This window comes from Larus michahellis, chromosome 15 (assembly GCF_964199755.1).
Source record: "Larus michahellis chromosome 15, bLarMic1.1, whole genome shotgun sequence".
In the NCBI taxonomy this organism is placed as follows: domain Eukaryota; kingdom Metazoa; phylum Chordata; class Aves; order Charadriiformes; family Laridae; genus Larus; species Larus michahellis.
The window spans coordinates 7022526-7048324 of record NC_133910.1 but is presented as its reverse complement, the minus strand read 5'-3'; the positions used below and the strand labels follow the sequence as shown (position 1 = coordinate 7048324).

Genomic DNA, 25799 nt, shown 5'->3' with positions numbered 1-25799 from the left:
GCTCCTGAGATCTCTCCCAAACACATAACAGCATGGCGCTGGCTGAGCCCACCAGGAGGGGAGGACAGGCCACCCCCCGACTCCATCACCTCTCAAAGGATCTTAATCACATTTACCGTGTCTGACCTTTCACCTTCCAACAAACAAATATCTGTGAGATAACAGCAACCAGGTTAAGATAAATCTTTCCACAAGCTAGGAGAGATATGATCCAATTTGGACAATAGCTTCAATTGTATTCTTTTAAATATCAACCTTCCTCTTACAGCCCTTTGCTAGAACATCCTTCTGCTGCTGTGGCTAAAGTAGCTACTTTCATCTCCACTAACAGAAGAAGTAATTCCTGGCTCCATGAAAACCTTTCTGAAGCCTTAATTCCCCATCTGCAAGATGGGTACACTTGTTCCACCATAGTTTCTGCTTCTTCCCCATGGAGTCTAAGGTTTCTGGGTTTGGTGCTCTCTGTTTGTGTGATGTCTAGGGCAATTGAGGTCTTGATCTCATACACACACCTAGAATTTAAGCTATGGGAAGGCAAAAGGGGAAGGTTTTTAACCATTCATTGCAATTCAAGATTTTGTGGATTATCATAGCTGAGGAGGAATGATTTTGAAAGAATGCTGTAGTACGGAAGGAAATTACTTGAAACAAGTACTGAGACCTAAAAATAAACTGTAATCTGTTCAGCCGGGCATTCACTAACCCGCAGTACAGCTGCCAGAGGATGAGTTGCCACCCATCCTTACAGCCATCTATCTCCTGCTGGGGAAGAGTGTAATGAAGGGTGGAATTTGGCTGTGTACGTAATTACCTGGATTAGTGCTGGGATGGTGAGAGTGCATGTAAAATTCCTGTATAGTCAGAGGACAGAAGGTTCCTGCCCATGGTCTCTCCAGTGAGCAAGAACTGTGTGTCCTTAGGTTACTGCTCACAGGGACTTGCTTTTTGAAAGATCCTGGTGTGGAGTGAGTATTGCATCTTCAAAGAAATACCCTGGTAAATGTTATCAAAAGGGTGAGTTATCTAGGAATAAGGGCACTAACGGCAAACCTTTAATCTGTTCCCTTTTGCTTAGGAAGAGTTTGCCCTCCACCACCTCTCAGTCCACCAGGCAACCTCCTCTCTCCCCAGACATCATGCCTCCCCCAGACAAACAGTTGTCCTCTTCACTGCCCTGCCACAGGAAGAAGAAAATCTGGGCGTAGTTATGCAGGCTGAAAGGGTTAAAGCCCCGAGAAGCCAGATCTCCATTTGGTTTTGTACTTACAATGAGTCCAAGGACTCCAGGAGGACCTGGGGCTCCCAATTCTCCCTAAAAGGAAAGACAAACGACATGGTTATGGACACTTTGTAGACAAACAGAGGCTGAAAGGCAGCTCAGTGTTTCAAGAGCTTGAGCGAAGAGAAGGGAAAAGACTGTCCCTCCCCCTTCCATTCCCCCCACAGCCCCTTCCCCAGCCAAAGTGATCGAGAACTTCCATCTTAGCGAGCGCGGCCTCTCCAGACACAGGGCTGCTTGTTGCTCTGCAGTTATTTGCAGGGCTGCCTTGCCCTGCCACGAGCAGGCTGGATAAAAGCGGCATTTCGCTGTGCAGGCAGGGGAGCGGGGAGCCTGCCCCAGGTGAGAGGAAGGCAGGGGTAGGGAGAGGGACCAGGGCAGGGAGAGGGACCAGGGCAGGGAGAGGGACCAGGGGGCAGCAAAGCCAAGGTCAGAAGGAGAGGCTGCTGCTGCTGCTGCTGCTCAGCACTGGGAAAGGTGGGGTTTTTTGAAAAAGAAATAGTAAAACTCAGGAGAAAAGGAGGATTTGGATGAAAATTAAACTGGGTAGTGTGGGGAGAGGGTACGCCAGCTTCTGGTGTGGGATGACGGGCTCTGGGAGTGTGTTTGGCACTTGGGGTGCTCTGAGGCTGCTCCTCTTGTACCTAAGAGCTGGTTTAAGGTGGGGAACCAGCAGCATCCTCTTCACTCTGCCTCATTCACCAACTAGCCATTTCTTTAATTTTTAGAAAAAGGCCCTAGCCTTTGGGCTGCAGCTTGTCCGGGGAGAGGTGGCTCAGCACCTCTGTCCCTGGAACCCTGCAGGGAACCCAGCACTTGCTTGGACCATGAGCCACTTTTAAGCACACCGCAGAGCGCAGGAGATGGACTGCAGAGATTCCTTCCTGGGCTCTGTGCCCATTTGCCATCACTTACAGACTGCTCCCAAGCAGGAGCACTTTGGAAAGAACCAGCTCCTCTTAGAGGCTTTTCAAGGGCACCTCAGAGCACACTGTTGCAGGGGACAGACTCCTGTCTGGGTTTGTGGGGCTGGTTTGAATTCCCAGCTTCAGCACACACTTGCCCTGTGCCAGCGCTCCAGAGACACGCAGGTGCCAGGAGTGCCGGCAGGCGCCTGATGGCAATCCCAGGTGAAGTACAGCAGAGAAGGCGTATCAGACCCACACAAATCACCCATCTATGTCCCCAGGTACCTTAGCAAACCCTATGTGATGCTCAACCCGTCCCTGTCTCTCCCTCCGTGGATCTCGTGCTCCCTTGCCGCATCAACAGTAGGTTGCTTGTTAGGGCAAGGACCTGCTCTTACACACCTCCGTCTCCAACAGGGCCTCTCAAAACAAGTGCACTGGAAATACTAAACTTCCCGTTGGCTCAGACAACCCTACCCCTGCTCTGGATCACGCTGCCTACTTTCTTTGACAGACCAGCTCAGTTTATGGTGCACATCTGGTGGAGTTCCCTTCAGTGCAATAAAGCTCCCCTTTTATGGAAAGATTTGCCTAGTGACAGAATGAAAGAGAAGGGGACGCAATGTGACTAAATGTGCTCAGCCTCCTTGGGTAAAGGGTTACGTGTGTTTATTTTATGGGAAGTGGAGTAAAGGACTATTGGGCAAGCACACACAAAAAGCGTTTCATAATCTCAACCAGCCTAAAATTGCTTTTTTATGGCCAGTTCCTTTCCTGCATACTTGGGACATCTGTGGAGCAATTGTTCCTCACGGGTGGGATTTCTGTGTCCTCAGAGCTACTGTAATAAGGTCGGCTTCAAGCTTACAGTCGAGGCCTGGCATTACTAGGCTCAGCAAGAAGAGGGAATATCCCCAGGAATGCCGAGCACAGGAGCTGCACGGTGGCCTGGTTTTCCCAGTAAGCTCTGCAGGCTCCGAGGGTGGCCGGGACGAAGCCCGGATGGATGGTTGGCTCTTGGTCGTACCAGTTGCGGGAGGGACTGCCTAGATCTCCAAGTACTGTCATGTGGGTATTCCTCAAGGGAAAGGGTAAATGTGGAAACACATGGCCTCATGTCTAATGCAAGAGGATTTCCTCTTGGAAGAGCAGGGGGTGGATTCCCCTGGGAGAGGTGGACAGGACTAGTTGTTAATTTCAGCCATTCCCTGGCCTGGGAAATGGAGGATTTACAGGTGCTCTCCTCTGGCTGTCGATAATGACAGGCTGGTTCCTGACCTGCGAGGGAACCTGGGCTCTGCTCTCCTCTTCTCAGCACATGAGCTGGGCGCTGGGACAAGAGACAAGGAGATGAATCAACAGTCCTTTCCCATGTCTAATTCCTGTGATTAAGAGACTAATTGGAGTGGCTAAAGCGCTCCGGGAACGGGGATTTGGAATGTGATGGCTCAACAGTTCTCAACAAGTTGGTAGGAGGGAAAAACGCCCCTGCGGTTGGAAGAGTCTTTGGTCTGTCTGGAGGGGACGGAAAGAAGATCAGAGACTGTCGGCTTCAGCCATCCCCATGCGACGGCAGAGGCGGCAGCAGCAGAAGTGCTCTGTGGATCAAACGGAGCTGGGGCAGTTCAGGACCCGTGGCAGCCTGCCCGCCTGCCGACAATTTAGCCGCATACTCCACCTAGCAAACCCCGCATATTTGCGTGTTCCACAAACAGACTTTCTGGCATTTTTCTGCGTCTGTGACTCCGCTTGTGACCCTGTGAACCTCCCTTTAAGGCAGCCGAAACAGTCTGTTTTCATTCTCCAATCTCCAAGGCACATTAATATTTAAAAGCCGTTGATAAGATGAAAGAAGAGCAATCTTTCTGGATGAATTAACGGAAGGGACATTTGCTTTTCTCCGATGCTCTGGGAACTGGCATTCAGCTAACATTGAGCAAATCTTCTGAATGGAGCTTAGACAACTCGCAAATTTTAAAGAAAACAAAACAAGTTATTTGGGAAAAAAAAAAGTCTTCCTGACCTCCAGGATTCCTGCTCTTCCTGGTGGGCTGGCTGGAAATAGCAATACAATATAGAAAGTCCTCTACTTTGGGACTACTGATTCCACTCTGACCCATGGCTTAAGTTGACTGAAGGATGGGAAAAGTCCAGCAGAAGTATTCCTTGGGAATCTAATTCTTTCAGTTGACGGCATTTGTGATTCTCGTGTTGAATTCCCACAAAGGCTGGAGTGTAGCTGAGCTTGGCTTGCTGGTTAGAGTTGCTTGTGAAAATAACTTTTATGCAGCACATACGATGAATGGGAACTCGAAGACTCTCACAGAGCGGGTTACTTCACACAAATCATTCCATCAAACACCAAGAGCAACGCTGTGATTATGTGTGAATAACCAAGACAGCAGGAATTTCAAAGATGAATCAGTACTGCTCGCATGCTAATTGAGGGAGAACCAACAAAGTCACTCAGAAAATAATTTAGAATAATTAATACATCTGAGAACTTTTTCAATCCACAAGGGCATGTTTTGTGAGTAGTGCAAAACACAGCAGGTATCCAACTGTTTGGTATTAACTGCTACAAGAGCAGAGCAAAACAAACCTTATCAGCATCCAGCTGCTTAAATGGTCTCTGTGACCATCCTGACCCAATTCCCAGGAGACACATCCCACTCTTAGAAAGCCAGCAGGGGTCAGATGAAGACCGGAGAGAGGCCAAGAACTCAGGAGCCTGGAGACTTCTCCCACTGCAGCGCTGGAGCTGGCTGAGGCACGGGACAGGGCAAGAGAAGCCTGGGCTATGGTACGTGTCCCACTGCTCCCAGACACTGGAGCAGGGAATCTGGCACTTCTTGCATCAGCATTAACATTGACTTCAGATGAGGAAAGGTACTGAGCTTCAAGTACTTTAGAAGCTTACTTCTACAGGCTAGTGAGATGCAAACCAAGTGGTACCAGCTTGCTAACCTGCATCAGAAAATGAAACGTGGTGAAAAGGAGAAGAACATGCCTCTTTCTCTATGTACCTCAGACCTCTAGGCAATTGAGTACATGAAACCTCAGAAGAGCAGGCCATGCCCACTCAAGTAGCCATCTGTGGTGCCTCATGATGGTACATTCCTCTGTTGGTGGGCCCAGGTCTCCCTGCTACATTCATATAAAGCTTCACCCAGAGCACACTAGTCAACAAGGTGATCCCTGCCGCTGTCTCAGGCTTTGCATCAGGCCCTGTGGTATGGACAACATGCTACAACCACTCTCTGTTCATCAGGAGTGACATCCCTACCTTTTCGCTCTTGGTTTTTCTTCTAGTCATATCCTCAGGATGAGAAAGCATCTATCCAGACCAAGGTGCAAGAAAGGCAACAGACAGAGACAGAAAGCAAATGGCAACATGATGACCTGGCAGTTAGAGGATGTTGAGTCAAACTTGGGAATTCATAGCATGCTTGAGCAGGGCAGGGATGTACATTTGTTTTTCAGGAGAGACAAAACCAAAATGCTAGCAGTTGCCACCAAACTTTAAAGCTTCTTTCAGCTCTAACTAGCACGATGCAGTACAGTGTGCTGTCTAGTGCAACAGAAAGAAAGACAGGAAAAAGCTATCAACTTACTGGGTTCCCATCGATGCCTGGAGGTCCTCGTTCCCCGAAATCACCAGGAAAACCCTGAGGAGAGGAGGCAAACATGAGTATTAGTTATTGACCCACCCTGCTGTAAAGACAGCTTAAAAACTGCTCCCCCTGCACCCAGTGCGCGCTTTGGTAGACAGTGGGTCACAAGGAAGTGTGGACCATCCAGCTGCTTGTCCTCATCCAAACCGTTCCTGCTCCACCAGCACATCTGCTCAGCGAGAAGCTCTACAAGGCTGAGAGCTCTGATTCACTGCTCTCTCCTGGGGCCAATGAAGGGTAACCAGAAGTACTGTTTACAAGGCTCGGCCATGAGCTGCACTAATGGGAGCCTTGAGAGGAAAAATCAGCGAGGAGACAGGAAGGCTTTTTCCTTGGCCATGCTATGAAAAGCACCCAATGCTGAGGCTGCTGGACTTGACTTGTTCACACCTTGTCTTGCAGGCTATGTCCAGCCCTCAAGCAGCTGTGCCTTTTCTCAGCACCAGTCACCAGCCCTGGGCACGCTTCATATGGCAGGCAAGGCTTTTGCAGCACCGTGGAGAAAGACAACGTGAGTGTGCGTAGCAGAGAGAAGGGGTGGAAACCTGTCCTTCTGTCCTCCTTTTGGTTCACCCAAGTGCGCCAGTATGTCTAACAAGGAATATGCAGCCCTGAAGATTATGTTGTGTAGATTACATGTGAAATGATAATTCCACATTTGGAAGATCAAACTCTGTATTTACAGATATAGTGCTTTCTACCCTCTTTCAGGAAGAGATATCCTACTGATAGGCTACTTCCTTAAAAGTCAGTCCCAAATCCCTTATGTTCTGGAAGAATTTATAAACTTCACTGCAATGACTATCCTCAAAAATGGATTGTCAATCTGAATTATTTCATCCTGTCTACTAACCCAATCATTTTAACAGTACCCCCTTCTCATAGGATAGCTGAATAGCGTAATGCGTGTTGGAGCCCATGCAGATGCTTAATGGAGCTGATCAAAGATGCTTAGTGAATTCACTCCAATGCATTCACAACCTTTCAGCTTGCCAGAGGAACAACCGGTTCCAAGCTCATTATGGTCCACACCCCAGAGCTGTGAAAGACCATGTTTACTACATGAAAAAGTCACCACAAAAGACTCCATCATCATCTCATTATATCCGATACAAATTTGGAAGAGTGGAGGTACTGAGCCAGAGCCAGAACATGGTGGTGTGACACGTTCTCTCTCGCACTCTTAGACAGACCCTGTGCTCCCCCCAATTCCCTATCACAAACAAATCATCCAGCCGCTTGCTCTTCCCTGTCCTGTCGTGCCCTGTCTCCCTCAGAACAAGCTCAGCGGAGGGGTACGCAACCGCTGGGGTTAGCAAACCTTCTTAGTCACTACACCGACATTTTCAAGGAGGGAGCAGTTGAGTTTCAGGTGGATTGGACTCAATTTTCCCCTAAGCTTGAACTTCATTCAGCAAAGGACTGACAGGGAGCAGGCTGCCAAGGGCTATCAGGGACCAGCTCAAACATCAGCAGCTTCAGGGCTACTCTGAACTTCAGCTCCAGTGGAAAATGCTTTGGGGAGGCCGTGACACCGAGGTAAGAGACTGCTGCGACTCTCCACTTCTTTTTCTTGCATGCCCCTTGAGATGGAGTAGAGACAAAATATGACACAGCATCGACCTCCTTTGACTCTGAGCTAAAAGGGAAACAATTGTCTGCTAGAGGAGCTCCCCATGGACAGAGCATACGCAGTGCCTAACTCCAGGGAACTCGAGGGAAGCAAAATGTGACAGCCAACAGCAACACGCTGTCTGGAAGCCCATCAGCAGGACTGAAAATTGAAATAATCGCAGTGGACAGAATAGGAAAACTATACCGGGAAACTGCAGTCAAAGATGTCATCCAAGACCTCCCTTCATCTTGAGGGTTTACAACTCCTGGTCAACACAACCAGGTAAAAAAGATACTTGGTCAAACCCAAGGTGAGAGATGGGAGACATGTTTAAAACAACCCAAATTCTGCCGCTGACTTCAGAGCCAGCATTTCACCTCTTCTGTACCAATTCCCCACAGCATTCAGTACAACTCCTGAATGGACACAAGCTATCGCTTGCTTGGAATCACCACTTCTATTTTATAGGCATCACTGTGAATGGGAAATTCGTCTGCCTTTTTCCAGCTGGGCACTACATCCCTGAAGCCTGTGCACATGCCAAGAAGCTGTGGTAAGCAACCGCTGGAAACAGACTTCTGCCATCTAGAGACAAAGACGTCAAATATAACAAGAAGGCAGGGGGTGGGGGGTGGTGGCTACAATTTTCTTTAATGAAAAAAAGGGGAAAAATAACTCTGATACATGCTGCATCAATAAGATCAGAACAGAGATGTGCAGGGAAAACTCATTGCTCAGGCAAGACCAAAAAAAAAAAAAAAGACTGCCTTGGAATATTTTGCTGTTTACAGTCATACAACTTGCCAAGGAAAATATGAGTGTGCATAGCCTGATACTGTACTTACACTGCTGCAGAGTTCAGTCCCAGCCTTCAGCACTCCCCCAGCTGTACCTTTCCTTTCTCAGGGGGCAAAGCTGGGCACAGAGTGACCCGTGGATGCCACCGAGCAGCCTGGTCCTGGGGCTGCTGAGGTGTCTTCTTTCAAGCTAAGGTCTTGCCAAGGTGGCAAGGTTTTACTAGTTTGAATAGTACAATTAAATCAATATTGCTACAGCAGCGTAATATCATCTAGAGGAATGCTTGCTCCAGACGAAAAGCATTTTCAAAATTTGCTTTAAATCTCTTCCAACATCATATAAACAATACACTCCTCTGCCAGAATAAAAGTGTCCAGATAAGAAACTATTTAAATTCATGTTTCCCACTAATCTCTTTTTATGCCTCAGTTTCAAGTACTAACCTTGCTGCTTAAAGATAAAGACATAGGAGATTTGAGGCACTTGGTAACACAGTTAATAAAAATCTAGCTTTTACACAGGCTTTCCAATCTCCAAGTATTTAAAAAAGCAGATTCTTCTTATGTTTTGAGGGCGGAGAGCTGAGCACCCGAGGTCACACGGCCAGTGCTACCCAGTAAGCAAGAGATTCGACAATAAAACCCGTTCACAGCACCCTGTGACTCTCCCTGCGGAGCTAGGGTGTCTGCCCGTCCTCAAGATGGGATGGAAAAGGGTCAAAGTGGGAGGAAACAGAAGAAAGCCCAGACCAGTGTGGGCTGGCATCGTTGCTACAACAGCCAGGCCCAGGACACCACTCAGCAGTGATGCCCCATCCTTGGCAACACCTGAGCGTCCTTAACACGCCGTCTGCTCTGCTGGCACGAGCACCCCTCCCAGCCTCGGCTCACAGCTCTCCGGGGTGATGGGTGGTCCCCTGACACCTTTTGACCCGAGCTCTAAAACAAACCCAGAGGAGGAGACAGATGGAAAAAGCAGCTTCGATTCAACTAAGCCCAGGCATCCCTGCCCCACATTTGAGCTTGGCAACACAAGTATTAACAGTCTTTTGCACATTAAATGAGCCCAAGGCTGGTGGCTGTGGCACGAAGGAGGATATTTCAGTATCCAAACGGTCTCCAAAGACCCAAACCAGGTTGTGAAAGCTTTCCCAATGCAGTCCTGTGCACAGCAGGAAACAATCAATCTTCTAAGCCCCTAATGAAAAGAAAGCACTTTCTTTCCATGGGGTAAGCAGTAGCAGTTTAAACCACAATAACAGTTCCAGTGACCACAGTGTCCTAGTTTATTGGATCTCACATGTCTGTAAAAGCTATTTTTTCAGTGCCTCTCCCCTCCTGCCTGAGCCTAAAGGACAGAGATGTTCCCCAGGAACAAAACTAGCACAATTCAACCGAAACAAGCAGCCTAGGAATTACAAGCGGACTTTGTTATCCCATTTGTTTCATTCCTGTAAGCAGCGCTACCTCTCCTCTCCCGAGCACTGCTCCAGCAGCCTGAGGAGCCCAAACTGAGGGAGAACACACCGGGCAGGAAGCTCGTTTTATGGTGCTGGCAGACAGGCAGGTCGCAACTGGCGGCCCATTACAGGAGACTTGTGAAAGAGATTAAAGAGCCCAGCACATTCGGAGTCTCCTGACCTTCCCGAAGTGAGTGCAGAGGTTTTTTTGGTACAGAAAATCCACCGTTTTTCAGGGTGCAGCTGTTTTTCCAGGAAGACTGGTCCCTGGAAATTATGCTCAAGGATTGGGACGGCAAAGAAAAAACACCCTCGTGAAAAATATCGAGCCTTGCACCCTGCCTGCTCTGTGGGAGGGAATGGACATGCAGAGAAGGACCGGGACTGGGAAGGGATGGCAAATGGCAGCAGAGCTAGGAGGAAAAGGCTCGACTAACAAGTTCTGTTGGCCAAGAGCCAGCGGGGTGCTCCTCCGCAGCAGCTGAAGTCAGGTATGACAAAACTTTTGGCTCTGTCTCACAGCTGGGAAATACGGAGAGGAGGTGGGGAAAAAAAGGCAGCTGAATGGATTTCACATTGTCTGAAGGAGAAGTTCAATGAAAGAAGCAAGATGAAGCTTGAAGAGGAGTTGGGAAAAAAGCATACAAGCAGATGCTTTGCACTAAGAAAGATCCTGATGCTTCTGGGCTCTCCTGTCCTCACCCCAAGCAGAGCTTTACAGAGGTTGCACAGTTTGTCCTCACCGCAGTCGGTGAAACCGAGGAACCACCATTAGAGAGGGAACTGAGGCAGAGAGAGATGCAAACTGATTTATCCCAGGTAACGCTGAGAAATCCGAAGCTGAACCAGTAACTAAATCTCTATCTTTGAGATCCTACAATAGCGCCTTAATTAATTTTCATCCACACTCCCTGCAAAGGGCATCTTTTTGTACGCCAGGAGGCTCCTGCTGAGAGCAACCAGACATAGTCAGACACTGGAACCAGCTCCTCCTGCACCAGGGGATCACATCCCCCTCCACCTCCCCTTCCTTTCTTCCTCTGCTTAAAACAGAGCAGTCTGCCCTTTCTTGCTGCTGTCAGCCAAAGGGCTGCTCCTGGTCTGAGCAGACGCCACCACTTCTTGTCCCTTGTCCCTGGAAGCAGCTGTCCGGTGACAGAGACTGGTGAGACACCCCGCGTGCTTTGCTTCCCCAAGGCCTTTTCAGGTGTGCTCGTGTGGGTGGGTGTGTTGTATGTATACAACATCTGATTCAGTTTAAAACACTTTCCCTGCTGGAGTAAGGGAGGCAGTCTGGCAGCTGCTGCTCCGAGGAATCCTGGCAGGTCTTCACGCCAACAGAATCCTTCTCCAAAAATAGGATTTTATTTTCCTGTTGGCTGAAGGTGAAGCTGCTCAAACCAACCAGCCCTCCTGTCTTGTCTGCAAAAGACTCTATTTGCCAGCTGGCTCCGGCCAGGTGAATCACTGCCCAGGACTGTCCCCAGGGATGGAACTTGCAAGTCAAACAATTTAGACATAAAAAAAAAAAGAAAAAGGTGGTGGTGGGGAAGCAGGGCTGAGGGTGAGAGAAAGCATTCACTGGAAAAAAAGAAGGAGAATAAAATAAACAAGTGTAGCTTATGTTGGCGGCATACGCCTCTGAGAGCATTCTTGGTGGAGAGAGCAGACGTGAGCCCCTCCGCAGGTGGGCGTGAAGGCAAACAGGCTGGCGCAGACCCAGCGCTGGGTCCCCGAGCGGCGAGAGTCACCCTAAAGGGAACCTGGCACACCCCGCGCTCCCGGCGCGCCGGCTCACCACCTTTAATTCAGGCAGCAATGCAGGAGCCTCTGCCTTCTGCTCGGGCTAGACCTGGGACTGTGACAACTCTCTTCCCTGAAAAGAAGGGAGATGCCATCCTCAGCTGGGTACGGGACCGACGGTCCTGCTGCAGTTCTGCTCCTTTGTCACCCGAAAATGAGGTTTGCTCTCTCTCCCTGGGAGACTTCACAGCTCCGTGTCACATCCTCTTTGGATAAAGATTTCACGGCATTTTTAAACACAACTATCCCTCCAGCTGTGGGAGCACAGCCCTCCAGGGCAGCCTGTTCCACCCCAACACGAGCAAAAGTCCCCTGAAGCCCCTTCAGCTGAACATCGCTGAAGTTAACCGATAGCCCCTCCGCCCTCTTGCCCATCTGCTTTGTTCCTTTTACACTCGTATATGATCTCTGTCGTGTCTGGGGGGCTCCAACGGAGTGCAGATCACACAGACCCCATTACCCAACGCTGAAGAGCACCGACTCTGCCACCACTCCTTATTATTTATGGCCAAGAGTTCCAAATCAAGCAGCCTCCTATTTAAGAAAGTCAAGCAGCTTTGGTGATCAAAATGTTTTCAGACTCAAAAGTGGTAAGTTGCATTATTTTTTCTTAGAACTTCTAGTGAAAATAATTTTGGGGCTTTGACCTGATTTATGAATGAACACTTCCCTGAAAGAAAAAAGCTGTTCTTGTGCTTCGGAGACCTCAGTTCAATTCTTCACGAGTTTTTTGAATTACAATCGACAAGTCACTTAGCGACATTATCGGAAACAAACCACCTTTGAGTTTGTTTTTTCTCTCAGTAGAAGTTATGGGTCTTGGCGCCTTTCAAACCCTTTTCCCTGCGTTTTCAATACTTTGTTTTGCCCATTCTTTAAAAATGAAATACATGCTAATATTGTCCACCTTGCCAGGTTATTTGGATGACGTAATGACAAACACAGGAACATGTGCTGATATCAGAGTGATAAGTAACCATGCAAGCACCTCACCACAGAGATTTGGGAAACTCCAGACATGTGGAACACAACTTGAGCCAAAAAGAGATGGTGACATTTGCTCTGGGCTCGCGCCTGCATTTCATGGTGGTGAACCAGGCCCAGAGGGGAGGAGAGCCCAGCTGCCCAGTTTCAGTGTCCAACTGAAGCATTAAAAAAGTCACTGATTACTCAAACCAAATCTATTTTAAAAATGTAGCTTAATGAAGAAAAATTGTAGCAAAGAATTGACTTAGATGGCTAACAGGAAAAATCCAATTTATGGGCTAAAACTCTCCCAGTTGAAGAGGAGTTTTGTCAATTACTAATTTTCAGGACCTCCAGTTGACTTTTCATGTAAACAAAAGGATTAAAAGCAATTTTTTTTTTTTTTTGAATCAATAAGTTCCTGAAGAAGGCACCAAACTTTTTGGTGCTCTGCTGGCATGCTGGCACAAGACACAGCGAGCTACCCAAGTCCTGTCCATCAACTCCTACAGGCCATTTGTGCTCCTTCCTGCAGCTCACCTGGTGGATTTACCTGTACAAATAGGTCTGCACATTTTCCCACTAACTTTAGCTGGCCACATCTGTAAGTACAACTCTATATGCACAGGGCCTACAGCTGGACCTGAACGGGGACACCAGCGGGGAAGGAATGCTTTATGGGTTGCAGGGTGAGTCCAGCAAGTGCTCAGGTCAGTCAGGCCCGAGCAGTGAAGCTATGTGGAAGAGTAAATATTTATTTTCTGAGGATATACAGGGATAACATCATTTAGGATCAGTTAAAAAGTCATTCCCATTTCTTTCAAATCTTAGGAAACGGTTTGTGGACCAACACACTGAACTACCGCCGACCTAAGTGGGAAACCACAGTTTATCCCTACTTCTTTAGAAATTTTTCAGTTTTAATTACAATGTTTCTTTAAAATGATTCTTAGTTTTTAAAGAGAAGTACAGCTCCTTTCTTCCTCCCTTTCTTTTGGTAGGTAACCTTGTTGACAAAAGAGACACGGCTGGGCCATTAGCAGCCCGTGTGAGCCATGATAGCCAGGGCTGTAGGTGAGAGCTCTTAGGGTGTATGCCTATGTCATGTCTCTTACAAGAAAAGCCGTACGGGCTGCCTTTTTGCACCCCCAAAGAGCCCACTCAAGTCAACTAGAGTTTGGCAATGATTTGTTAAAGAAGAGGTACTTTGAAATGCTGTTACCAGTTTCCCAAATCTCAACTTGTGTGGTGCAGGAGACTCTTGCTTGGTTCACTCCAAATATAAGGAAGGACCTCAGCTGCATCCAAAGCAGAGAAAAGATTGGAGCAAGAAGAGAGGAGGTTTTTTCATCTTAGTCCCCACAGAGAGGAGCAAAATTTATTTTCTCAGTAATTTGCGGTTATGCCAGCCTTTCCAGACACATGGCAAAACATGTTCCCCCATTGTTTGCATGGACAACAGCTGAGACTGTGTAACTTGGCAAAGCCCCATGCACTGACGTTCCCCGCGGAGTTATCTTAGCCATATATCACAAGGTTGGGGGAAGCTGTAAAACGAAACCCTCCTAACCCAAAGGCAGCCCTGCTTTTTGCTATCTAGTGTCTCCCGCAAGGCAATACCTTTTCGTATGATGCAACAGCTTACCCGTATTGGTGGGGTGCGCAGGGGTATCACCGGCACTTCTAACAACTTATCAGATGAAGGAAAAAAAGAATATATCGAGACTTCGTGTTCACTGGAGGCAGAAGTTAAGACATTAACTTTATAAGTCAACATGGAAGAAGACAGCAGACATGAAAAATAGCCTGGCAAGAAGGCGCAACCGCACTACAAGCTGAGAGCTGGCAAGGGGGACCCCGCCTGTGGTCAGCTCATGGAAAACGGATGCCAGATTCGGCAGCTTGCCACCACGCTGATGCTCACAACAAAGACTGAGGCTACGTTAGAGTGGCTGCCAGATCACTGCTGGCTCTCACAACCTCCAAGCTGTGGCTGATGGGCAGAGAGAAGGGAGACTTCTGAACTCACCTATGCACTGATCCCAAATACTTAAAATCCACATGCCACTTTATAGCACCTCTTCCTTGACATCTGAGCAGTAATCAGCTAAGTTTCAGCTACTGAGCTTAAAGGAGAGCCGAATGTGTTATCCCTGTTCTGCACACAGCAAAGAACAGCCAAACAGCTTGTCTGAAGTTGCATGTCACCTATCCTCCTCCTCCTCCTCCTGTGCGGTCACCAAGCAATGCAGCATCTCCCCACCTTGCCTTGGCAGACTCCAACTGTTCTCACAGGCAGAGGTGTCAGCCTTCTTGGCCGGCCACACATCCCGAGCACAAATCCTCCCTCTGTGCCTGCTCCTTAACGGTCTGCTCCACCTGTCAAGCTATCTCCTCGCAGCAGCACTTCACCAGCATGTTGGCACTTGCCAAAGGCTTCCCAGAGCCTGATGGCAGAGCCTGTGCTGTCAGGAGGTGTTTGTCTCCCTTGCCTGAGGTTAGCAGGCAGGAATCCCCATCAGGACACCTGACAGTGGCGAGACACAGCTGCGTATCACTCACAAACATGAGCTACAGGGGTACAAAAGAAAGACCAGTAATGATGAGCACAGGCAGACAGGCAGGGAAGCTGAAGTGCCTGTTTGTGGTACTAATGACTTGCTCATGCTGCTGTTATCTGAACCTTCCAGCCCTGGGGATGGCTTGATCCTGTGCTGTTTTGTAACCCAAATGGATGGAGCCTTTGGGCGAGGGCTTTTCTTTCATGAGGCTTTGCGTGGTACCTGACACAGTGAGGCTCCGCGTGTTCAGCTGAGCTCCAGGCACGGGACCAGCAGCACCAACACGTTCTCAGAAAAATATAAGAAACTCTCAGCTGCTTTTGGCTAAACTGTGAATAGACCTCAGACAAACCCAAGAGTTACTAAGTATGTCTTGGAACTAATCTTTGCTCCTTCTTTTCTATCATCTCTTTTAAAATAATACTACTAATAAAACACATTGTAAGCAAAAACCAGACGTAAGATAGTGCAGCTGCTGCAGTACCGATACTCTATGTGAGAAAAAGAGATACAAGGACACATCAATAACGAAGACAAACAAAAGACGAGCTCAAAGGTCTTCAGATATATTTCCTAAAAGTTTGCCTTTAAGTATCTTTCTCTAACAGGGCTTGAGAACGTCAAAAATATTACACTCCATTTGAAGCCTAACATAATCTCCAGTGCAGACATTTCTGACTGTAGCTACCCATCTCCCACAGCATAAGAAAAGCATATCCCTTCCAGCTTTGTGCTTCTTGAATGATGACTAGCTATATCTCTTCTTCCTGCCGGTCACCTCCTTCAGTGACAGTACATCTCCTTTCTAAAGATGAATTAGGACTGATATATCGCCTGTGCATGCCAAGACAGAAGGTAACAACAGCTTCTCTCATTCCGTTCCCCCAGCACAGTGCGGACTACAGCCCTGCCGCCCTCACAGCAATGGGGCTTTTTTTTCTCCTCTTTTTTTTTTTTTTGCCAGCTGCCTAACTGAACACCATAAAAATCCACAAAAACACCACTAAAAGCCATTCTTTTCAGCCACTGCATTGGCAAATCCAAAGGTTTAAGCAACCAGTTGCTTCAGGTCCAGGCCTCCAGCCTACCTCTAAAACAGGCAGCACATCCAGAGACGTACAGACTCGTGTTATTTCAGTCTCCCTGGCACATTGTACTTTAATCATAATTCTCCCCCTAGCCCACCCCCGACCCTCTTCTTGCTCAAGAGCTCACCAGGGCCTATACGTTTGAAAGGCACTCGCCTCCTACGTTGCTGCTGCTCTGCGGGGAGAGCAGAGCGGGAGGGGGAGTCAGCTGTTTCCATGACAGATTCACCATGTCCCTCACAGCTCTGCAAAACTTAACTTCCCTGGAAGGGTTTCAAGGTCTGACTCATGTCCAGTTCTTCTATTTTAATCATTCCCTCTTACATCATTCTCGGAGGCCCACGGTGTCACATGCAATCTCCCCCAGCCCCCCGCTCCTCCTCTGCCCAGCACTTAATCTGCTGCCGTCTCTCATCCCAAACAAAACTAGGTAGAGAAATATGTTTGATACCAACCCCTTCCCTACTCTCCAGAGCATTTACCAGCTTTGGATGGCAACTAATAAGGGCTTCCAAGAGCTCTCCATTGCAGTGACAACACTGAAATAGAACAGGAACAGTAGCCGCGCCAGCAAACCTAACGGTGCAGGGATGCGAGAGACCAGAAAAATCACAGCAGGCTCACTAACACCACAAACCAGCTGGGAGACAGCACAGGCCAGGAGATAAGTGTTGGGAAGGGAACCAGGTCAGCTGGTTCCTACTTTCCCTTCTCCCAGTGACTTCCTGAATAACTCTGGATGTCACTTAAGCTTTTTGTTCGCGCTCGGAAGTACAAATCATTAGCATCAGTCCATTCAAGATTTCTTATTAAACCTGATATCATGAAATGGGGCTGGAGCCAAAGCTCCCTGAAAGAGCCGAGTAGAACAAAGGTGCTCACGCACAGCCGTTTAATCCCTTCTCTAGATCCCAGCCTAAATGCCTCCATGGTTGAGAGATCCCCCGCTGATCTCAGGGGAGCCCCTTGTTTGTAACAGTGACCGCCAGACAAAAAGTCTTGCCTGGAAGATTAGAAATGCTAGCCAAACAACAGCTGGAACGCGCTGAGCCTCCCGCATGCTCTGTGCAGAAACAAGGCAGAGAGCAGAAACCCTGTACCTAACGACAGTTGCTTTGTTTGTTTTACTCTGGTCAATGAGTCACCCTCACATCGATTTGCTCTCTGTAATTGTTCATCACAGAGGTTTCTGGTGCAACCAGCGGCTTACAAAACTGTAAGGTCTGGTACAGATTTCCACTACCCCCTCCCCGCAAAAAGTCTCCTCGACCTTCCCCCATCCCAAGGAGAGAAGAACAGCCAGCTGGGATGAATGTAGCTCTGTCAGGATGTTTGCAAGGCTTTCACTGTGAGAGGCAGGCGTGGGACTCCTGGAAAGCACGCGTTCGCATGCAAGGGAGACAAGGGGAAAGCACTGGATTTTTCCGTGTGTGGGTGAGTGGACATTTTACAAGAAGCTTGTGAGTGCAACGATGTCAGGAGATCGAGAGAAACTCAGGCTAACATGAAGGACAAGGTGCAAAGGCAATGAGACACACCAGAGCACGAACGTGCCTGATCTCTCCGCTGACTCCTGGAGCAAAAAAAAACTTGTAACATTTTGGCAAAGGAAGCACACAGAATTGCTTGGAAGAAGGCTGATGTGGGAAAGGCTTTCCTTTCTGTCCTTTCCCAGTTTCCTCTGCTCATTTCAGTATTTTTCCCACCTGCTTTTATTTTGCCTTTTGCTACAGTCAGCACAAAACCTTTCTTCTATGCAGCTCTCTCAGTTTCACCTTGTATTCACAGCCCTATCTGCAAACACCTCTTCCTCCTGGCCAAATTTACCTGGTCTCCTTGCTCCTCAAACACTTCATCTGATCCACTTTGACTCTGTACCGCCACCAAAGACAAAAAGGTTTCTATGCAAAAGTGCACTTGCATTATACAAACCAGGATGGTACACACCTGGAGAGGATCACAGGAAAAAGGGGCAAATGTGATGGAACTCACATGCCCGTGAGTGAGATCTCACTGGTTTGGGAGATCCCAGAGCTGTAATGCGGGGAACCAAGGGCCGTAAATATGACAGAGTGAGCACAGACACCTGGGATGCTGCTGGATGGTGGGGAATTAAAAAGCACATTCAGGGAAGAGGTTGGCCAGAGGGAGGACAGAGGGGAAGACGTTGCAGAAGAGAATCTAAGAAGTGTAAGATCCAAGGGAGCACTGAGACAGTGCAAAAAAGAACAAAAATGCCTGTGAAGTGGGCATGGCACGAAAAAAAGGAAGAGAACAATATTTGTATCTTCAGTTTTCTTCCTGCTTGAGAAGAGAGATATGGAAAGGTTTGTTTGATCTCCCCACTTAATTCCCATCACAAGATATGAAGGGACCCAGCCAAAAGCCAGATGTTTTGTTTCCAGTTTCATTCAACAAGGTCTGCATAATAGACGAGGAAAAACTTTACCGGCCTACCCATCTTGCCCCTCTTCCCAGGAACTCCAGGGATCCCCTGCAAGGAAAACACACAGAGAAAAAAAAATAATAGGTCTGGTTGAGAAAGCAAACAGCCAACCAACAATACAAAACACAACCAGAAGAGAAAGGGGAATGCAAAACAGGCTAATGACTGCGGCATTGTTCAGGAATCAAAATGTCAGCTACTTGCAGTCAGCTGTGAGAGCAGAAGACAATTAACCTTCACCCACTGACTACGGCCCTCCCTGAGGACACACGCCGGCAGCATCCACACCCAGGGCAACAGGCTGAAGCTGCGCTTAGCAGGAGCAGTCATTAAGCTACTGGTCTGGAACCGAATGAAGGCCACCGCCAAGGCACTCGCTGGAGAACTTCTGTTTATGTTTCTTATTTAGTTATACAAGCATTAAATCAGAGACTCTAGAGGGCAGGGTAGTCCCCTCCCAGGCAGGCACACACACGCTCACTCCCACATGCTCCCGGGGCCTCTCTTGTTTCTGGATCTTGCACTTTAGGGAGAAAAAGCTGGAATAAAAGAGTCTTCATCTTACAGTGACCTTCCTTAGGAGCTCTTGTAGGGGGAAGAGGAGGTCCTTGGATGGGTAGAGATCAGGTAGGTGGGGGGATGTGGGTGAGAAGAGCAAAAAAGCAAGGGAGGTCCTGCAAAGCTCTGAACGTGTGGGTTTGGAGAAGGCACAATGAAAAGGATGGGGGGAAGAGAGGACACGTGGGAACAGCAGCCACAGCTGCCTGTCCACAGGCCCCAGTCTTGACTGCCCAACTTGGTGCAACTGGAAGGAAAGCCATTGTCAGAAAGGCCCGGGGACTGTCCTTTCCAAGAGCCAGGCTCTTTCCAAACACCTCCAGTTGGACACCCAAAATGCTGGGATGCTGTGGCTGGGATGTCACTCCTGTGGAAGCAGGGAATTTCCGCATACATTCTCCCCCCAGCTCCATCCCAATCAGATGAACTAGTAATGGGGTGGAGGAAGGCAGGTTTTTAAGTGAAGGAAAACACAGAAAAACCCTCTACTCAACAGTGAGGTCTGATGACCCTGTCTGAAGCCTATGTTTTCCTGAGCTGAATGTCAACACCGTACAGGGACACAGGTCTTCATGCAAGGGTAGAAACAGGCTAAAGAAGGCATGGTTAAACATTAGGCATGCTTGCCTCTTTCCTCGGGAACAAGGGATAGAAAACGTTACAAGAGACTCTGAAGAACTGTACTCAAGAACACACCAAGCTTTTCTTCAGAAGATACTCACTCGTTCTCCATCAGCCCCTGGTAGCCCAAATAATCCCGGGAGACCAATATAGCCCTAAAGAAAAGAGGAAACAAGTAGTCAGATACATTTCTCCATTAGCAACCAGTCAGTCTGTATTTCCTGAACAGCAGAGCATCCTCCAGCGTTGGTCAATGGCAGCCGTGATGAAATAAACCTTGAGGCAAGTGTATATGCCCATGGACTGCATGGTGCTGGCTTCCACGATGTAGTCCAAGGGCACATACCCTCACACCAGGGATCATGAGGACTCCAGGCAGGAACAGGCCAGCAAGAAGAAACCTTACCTGGGCTGGCTCCAAGTGTACCTGAGGGAAACTGAGCTTGATTCAAGGTTAGCAAGAGTGATAGCAAAAGTAATCCACACGCCTACATCTCCTTTTATCTCTCCAAGGCCTCTTTCCCTGCCTTTGGCACTCATTCCCAACTGTGTTGCAAAAATGTCTCGTACCAAGCCCTTTCTGCTTGTCTTATGTTCCATGGTGGTTGCACACTGCAGCCCCTTCTCACACAAACACCACCTTCTCCTGGCAGGCAGGGCTGCCCACCACCCTGCTGCTGCGAGGGGAGCAAATCGGTAATGGTTCTGCCCAAAGCCTTTCCCTGCAAACTCTGTTGCACCAACCAAGAAGACCTTTTGCAAACACTTTGTCAACGCAAGCACCAAGGGCCCTGCCATTTCAGGCTCTTAGGCTTGGGGTGCGAGGCTCAGCTTGTACATACGTGCAGATCCTCTGAAACCAACTGTAACGAAGCCTCCTTTGCACCAACATGTTTCATGTAAAATCTGCTCCTTTCACACTTAGCGGCAGGTGTCGCGTTTTCAAGTGCGCCGCGTTTCTCTGCCTCCTTGGGATCCTGCTCAGACAGGACATAAATGCTACATTTCCCTTCCCCTGCAACAATTGAAGGCTTGTGTTTAATCCTCTTTGCTCAGCAGTTAGTACAAAGTTACCTTGTGTGCTGGTCCTCTGCAAAGGACTAATTTGTGCCAAACATGCAGAATCGAGAGGAAGTGAATTTCAGCAGGGAGCCCCCTCAGTGGCACCTCACTGTTACAAGAGCCAAGTGTTAACACTGATTTTCTCTCATCTTTCTTTCTCCATCATCGCTAAATCTCGTACTGTCAACCCCACCACATTTTTTTACCAGTCTGTCGCTCCCTTTAGGTTGCGCTTCCTTTAAGGATGATACTTAGCTGGGAAATACGGCCACATTAAAATGACGCTGTCTACCTTTGCCTCCTGAGCCCCAAGAGAAACCACGTAACTCCTGAACTACCTCCTGCAGAAGGAAAAATAGAGGTGGGGGTGGAGAAGAGTCCACAGTTGACTCCCTCAATCCACAAAATGCAGGTATCTCATCTTAGTACCCAATTCCGATTGACTGCAGATGAACTGAGAAATGGCTTTCTCGAATAGCTATAAATATTTCAGTCCTCAGCACTCAAGGGTGCAAAGTGGGAAATAATTTTCAAGTCTTACATTCTGCACACCTATCACACGACAATTATATGACGTCCTGGGTAGGCCAGAGAAACAGATGTGCCAGGGAAAGCTTCATCACTTGCAGAAGTGAGGCGAGGAAGCCGTGCTACCTCAGATCTTCCTCTCTCCTGCAGTACATTGAAGACGCCATCTCCCCTCCCAGCCCAGGGATACAGCTAGCTACACACTCAGCATTTGTTTATTCCTTGCAGTTTTCCTAGTGATGAAAGCCAGCTGCTTGAATTTACTGCATGTAGAGAAAGTATCACGTGTTAGAGAAAGGGGGGATTTTATTGGCTCAGAATCTCATTGTGAATTTATAATTGCAGGAAAAGAACAAAATCTTACTAACGAGAGTCTTAATTGGTAAAAAAAAAATATAAAAATAATCCTATGCAGTGCGAATGAACCCCCCGCAACTCAATTTGGTGTGCAAAACCAGGCAGAACAGAGATATTAACGTTTGTATTTGCACATGGCTTCAAGATGCTGGCTTGCTATTCTGCATAATGATATAAATCACTCCCAAACTCAGGACTATACCCAAAAGAGCCCATATTCAGCATGGTCGAAGACCGCTGAACCACACTTATTGAAACTAAAGAGGCCTCTGGGAGATGGGGCTTGCAGAAAGTTCAGACTTTGGTAGGAATTTGTGTGCCATTCTTTCCTCTCCTGCAATGTGAGCTCTGAAGGGGTTGACTTTGAATCATCAGCGCTATTGGTGAACTTTGATCTCGGTACATTCCACGTATAATTTAAAAAATTTACCAGTGCTTCAATAAACAAGTGGTGTGCAGTTCAAACCCCCCGAATCCAGCAAATTAAAGGAACTAGTCTCGGGATTGCAAAATTAAGCATGAAGTTTCTTGGGAAGCCTTTGGTAAAAACAAATAGAGAAAAGACAAATGAAAAGCTGCTTACCCGACTGCCTTTTGGACCAGCTTCCCCTATGGGGCCAGGTAAACCCTAGAACAGAAGGGAAAAAACAAAGACAAATGTGGACAGGCTTTAACTTAACCTAATAAGCAGTGCCAGATCCCCAGCACTGTCCCTGCGTGATTCTGCTCTCAGTGCCGAGTCCAAGGCGTATCAACAAAGGAGAAAAAAGGACAAAATGATACAAATAACAAATCTCCCATTGTTGGGGAGCTGGGACTCCGCAGAACCTGAGACCGCTGCACATAGTGAGCCTTCCCCGGGGCTGAAGTAGAGATTTTTGATCGTAAAGACCAAAAAGGCTAATGCAGCAGGGTGCACGGAGGTTGCGTTACACTTCGCATGCAACGTACAGTGATGCTCTGTACCCAACAGCTCTCGACTCATTTTCCTGCCTAACTGAACACATGCATAGCAAGTGACAAATGCATTTCAATACCTGTTTAGGGAACACGGGCGGGCCCTGATGCAGTGAGAAAGCCCCTCGAATTTCCACAGCTCACAAAGTCAGTTAGCAATGCAGGTATTGCATATCTCTAACCCTTTGCAGCATCAACAGCTATGGAAAGAACTGAAGATACATTCCTTGTTTAACTTCTATGCCTATTGCTGCTCACTTAAAGTACTGTGAAAAAGAACCCTTTAAAAACACATAATGAATTTTCATGTTTATTGTCTTCTAGTAAGCTTCCAGGTCAATTTTTTCTCCAGTTCCAAATGTTTTTGGGCTTTTCTGGAAGGAAGGGGGAAAAAAAAAAAAAAGGCGGCTAAGTCCATATTTTCTTTAGCTGGCAGCACTGCACACTCAACCAGGGATCTGAAAGTCAGGTTGTGCTCTTTCCTGGCTCACGCATCGTTGCCAAAGATTTCGGCCATCAGGATGAAGTTAACAATTCTGCCTGTGATGCGCAAATCAAACCAGAGCCAAGCTCTCTCTCCCATAGCACTGCGGAGCCAGCACAGCTGACAGGAGTAACAAGTAGTAAAATCTCAGTAAAGTAAACAGCTCTGATGCTGGATACACACAGCATTCAGATATGCTGAAAAAAGCTGCCTTAAAAAAAAAAAAAAAAAAGTAATTTTCCTGACCCAAAACACATTTTAAGAAAGCACTTTTGTTCTTTGTATGTCAAGCACAAAGATTTCACCCTGCTTATCTGATGGGCAGAAGACTGCTGTGAGTTGCTAAACAGCATTCATTAACCTTGTATGTCCAATAGAGCTCGGACCGCTTCATATTAGTCATCTAACACACATCCACACCTGGCAGACGCTTTGGCATGCAAATCTCTGAGAGCCTTTCAGAGTATGAATGGAGCATTTAGTCAGGTGCATAAAACTCCCATCCAGCTCTACCATCTGCACTCTCCACTGTGCATCTGCATATTCCACCTGAAATTTGCTAAGCGAGGCATCAATTTCATTTCAAATTTCAAATGGCCCGAGGCGGGGGGATGCAGACTTGTTCTGCGCATCTAGTTCACATTTAGTCCAATAACCTGCACAACTGGGTAAAAACTCACAAACGAACTCATGGCAAGTCTGAAATGCTCACGGCAGACTGCTTGGCGTCTTTGATGTCTGCCTGGCCTCTTATCTATGTACTTAAATATAAGTGTGGCAGAATCCAACACTCATGTGTCCATTTCAGAAAACCATGAAAAATTCATTTCACTGTAAAATGTTACAGGGCCGGGTCTTCTGCCCTCCAACAGATTCCATTTAGGGTCTTCCAAATTTTTCCTCTTAATTTTCTTCCTGCTGCTCAGCATCTCACATCAGTAAGACAATAAAGTGTTGAGTCTTGATCCTTTTTTTTGCACGCTCCTCCATTCCTAAAGTTGCCATAGGGCCATTTTTTCAGAACGAAAGCAAAGACTTGGTTTTCTTTCATGATCATTTTTGCAGCTGCAAATACGATTTTTATATATGTGGTTTTGTTCCACGTATTATTTTATACGTATGTATATATATGATTATGGTAGTGAATTTTACTAGATCTAAATCTTTTATTTCAGTAATGCGCCTTCTTCTGTCCCAGGTTTCTAACATTTGATGTAAAATGTGGCTAAAAGGGAAGCCGCTTGCAGGTTTCTCTGCTCTGCTGGTTGTGTTCCCCCCCCCCCCGTTATACTGAAGCAAAAATTCGTCAGACTTTTCTATAGAAATCAAGGTTTTATCTATCATAGGCACAAAATACTTTCCAACAACCTTAGTGTCCCCCAGAGTTGAAAGACTGTCATTATTACAGCATCTTGGGGAGGGAAGAAAGAAAATATATATATTCTAAAGGTCCGCACTGTCTTTAGCGGGGCATGTATTTAGCAGGGCACATATTTAGCTACCTGCACACCCAAATCCCTAGTCTGTGCACAGCACGATGAGATTTACTGCACCTGCCTGCCAGGATAACCTTTGGCACCTGGGCTTCCGTCTGGTCCTCGTTCGCCCTTTGGAGAGAAAAAAGAAAAGGCACGGAAGGTAAGGTGAGTGTCACTCGGGGGAAGCCTTTTTAGCTGCTTCATTCTGTGAGTCGGGGGGAAAGGAGGGTGGAATGGATTAACCTGATGCAAATTTATAGAGAGGAAAAAAATATTAACTGTAGACAGTGAAATAAATTAATGAGGGGGGAAAACACACAGAAGCCAAGTGAATAGGATCCATGCAAGTGTTGCTGTTTCTCCTTTTCCCTCCGTCTGCAGTGAAAGCAGCAGATAGTTTGAAACAAGGAGGCTAAGAGAAGGTGTAAGGCTGCATCTATATCTGGCATATGGAACCATTTTACTGGTGGGGAAGCACTGCCAAAATTCTTCGAAACTAAATGGATTCATGTATAATATCCTTTAACATCATTGCTAACAGGGCCTGCTATTCATTGCCTTTTTTTTTTTTCCTTAACTGCAAACATCATACTTAACCAAATAGAGCAGGGAAAAAGGGGGAGAGGGGGAATGGGCTTTGGGAGGGGAGTTATGTGTTAGTACTTAATATGATGTGGTTAGTAAACTCCAGGTGAAATTAATGTAAAAGGAAAAATAAAGGCGGAGTAGGATAAGCTGGTATTTCTTCCACCACATAAACTTAACATGGTTGAGCAATAAAAAATGAGAAATTAAATTTAGAAACTCCAAGGCTGTCTCCTCCCACCAACCTGCTGATGCTCGGGCAGTGTACGTGCACAGCTGCCGGCAGTGCGGGAGTTCACTCTGCATCCCTCTATGTACCAACCCGCCCCTGGAAGGAGCTGGCTGTCCACACCGAGCAGGCTGTACAGGATCCAAACTAGCATCAGAGTCAGCACATCCATCCCTCTTTAAAGGTTTTGGAAACTGGGAAGACTCACCTGGTCTCCAGGGTGACCTGGTGGTCCAGGGTAACCTTTATATCCCTGTAGAAATAGGATGGAAAAGATGAGTAAGAAGAAAAAAAAAATAATCTAGTTTCAGTTTGAATTTCTCTTTGCAGGTAGGAGTAAAGT

At 47.3% G+C, this 25799-nt stretch overlaps 1 protein-coding gene across 1 annotated transcript in view; it reads right to left on the bottom strand.

Annotated features, from left to right (window-relative positions):
* COL27A1 (collagen type XXVII alpha 1 chain) overlaps window positions 1-25799 on the bottom strand; it is a 163260-nt gene that overhangs the window by 90006 nt on the left and 47455 nt on the right. Inside the window, exons 8-14 of the mRNA XM_074608623.1 lie at window positions 25665-25709; window positions 24718-24771; window positions 22307-22351; window positions 19878-19931; window positions 18601-18645; window positions 5802-5855; window positions 1268-1312 (exon numbers count right to left, since the gene is read on the bottom strand). Of these exons, the coding sequence (XP_074464724.1) occupies window positions 1268-1312; window positions 5802-5855; window positions 18601-18645; window positions 19878-19931; window positions 22307-22351; window positions 24718-24771; window positions 25665-25709 (342 nt within the window). The remainder of the gene's footprint in view (window positions 1-1267; window positions 1313-5801; window positions 5856-18600; window positions 18646-19877; window positions 19932-22306; window positions 22352-24717; window positions 24772-25664; window positions 25710-25799) is intronic.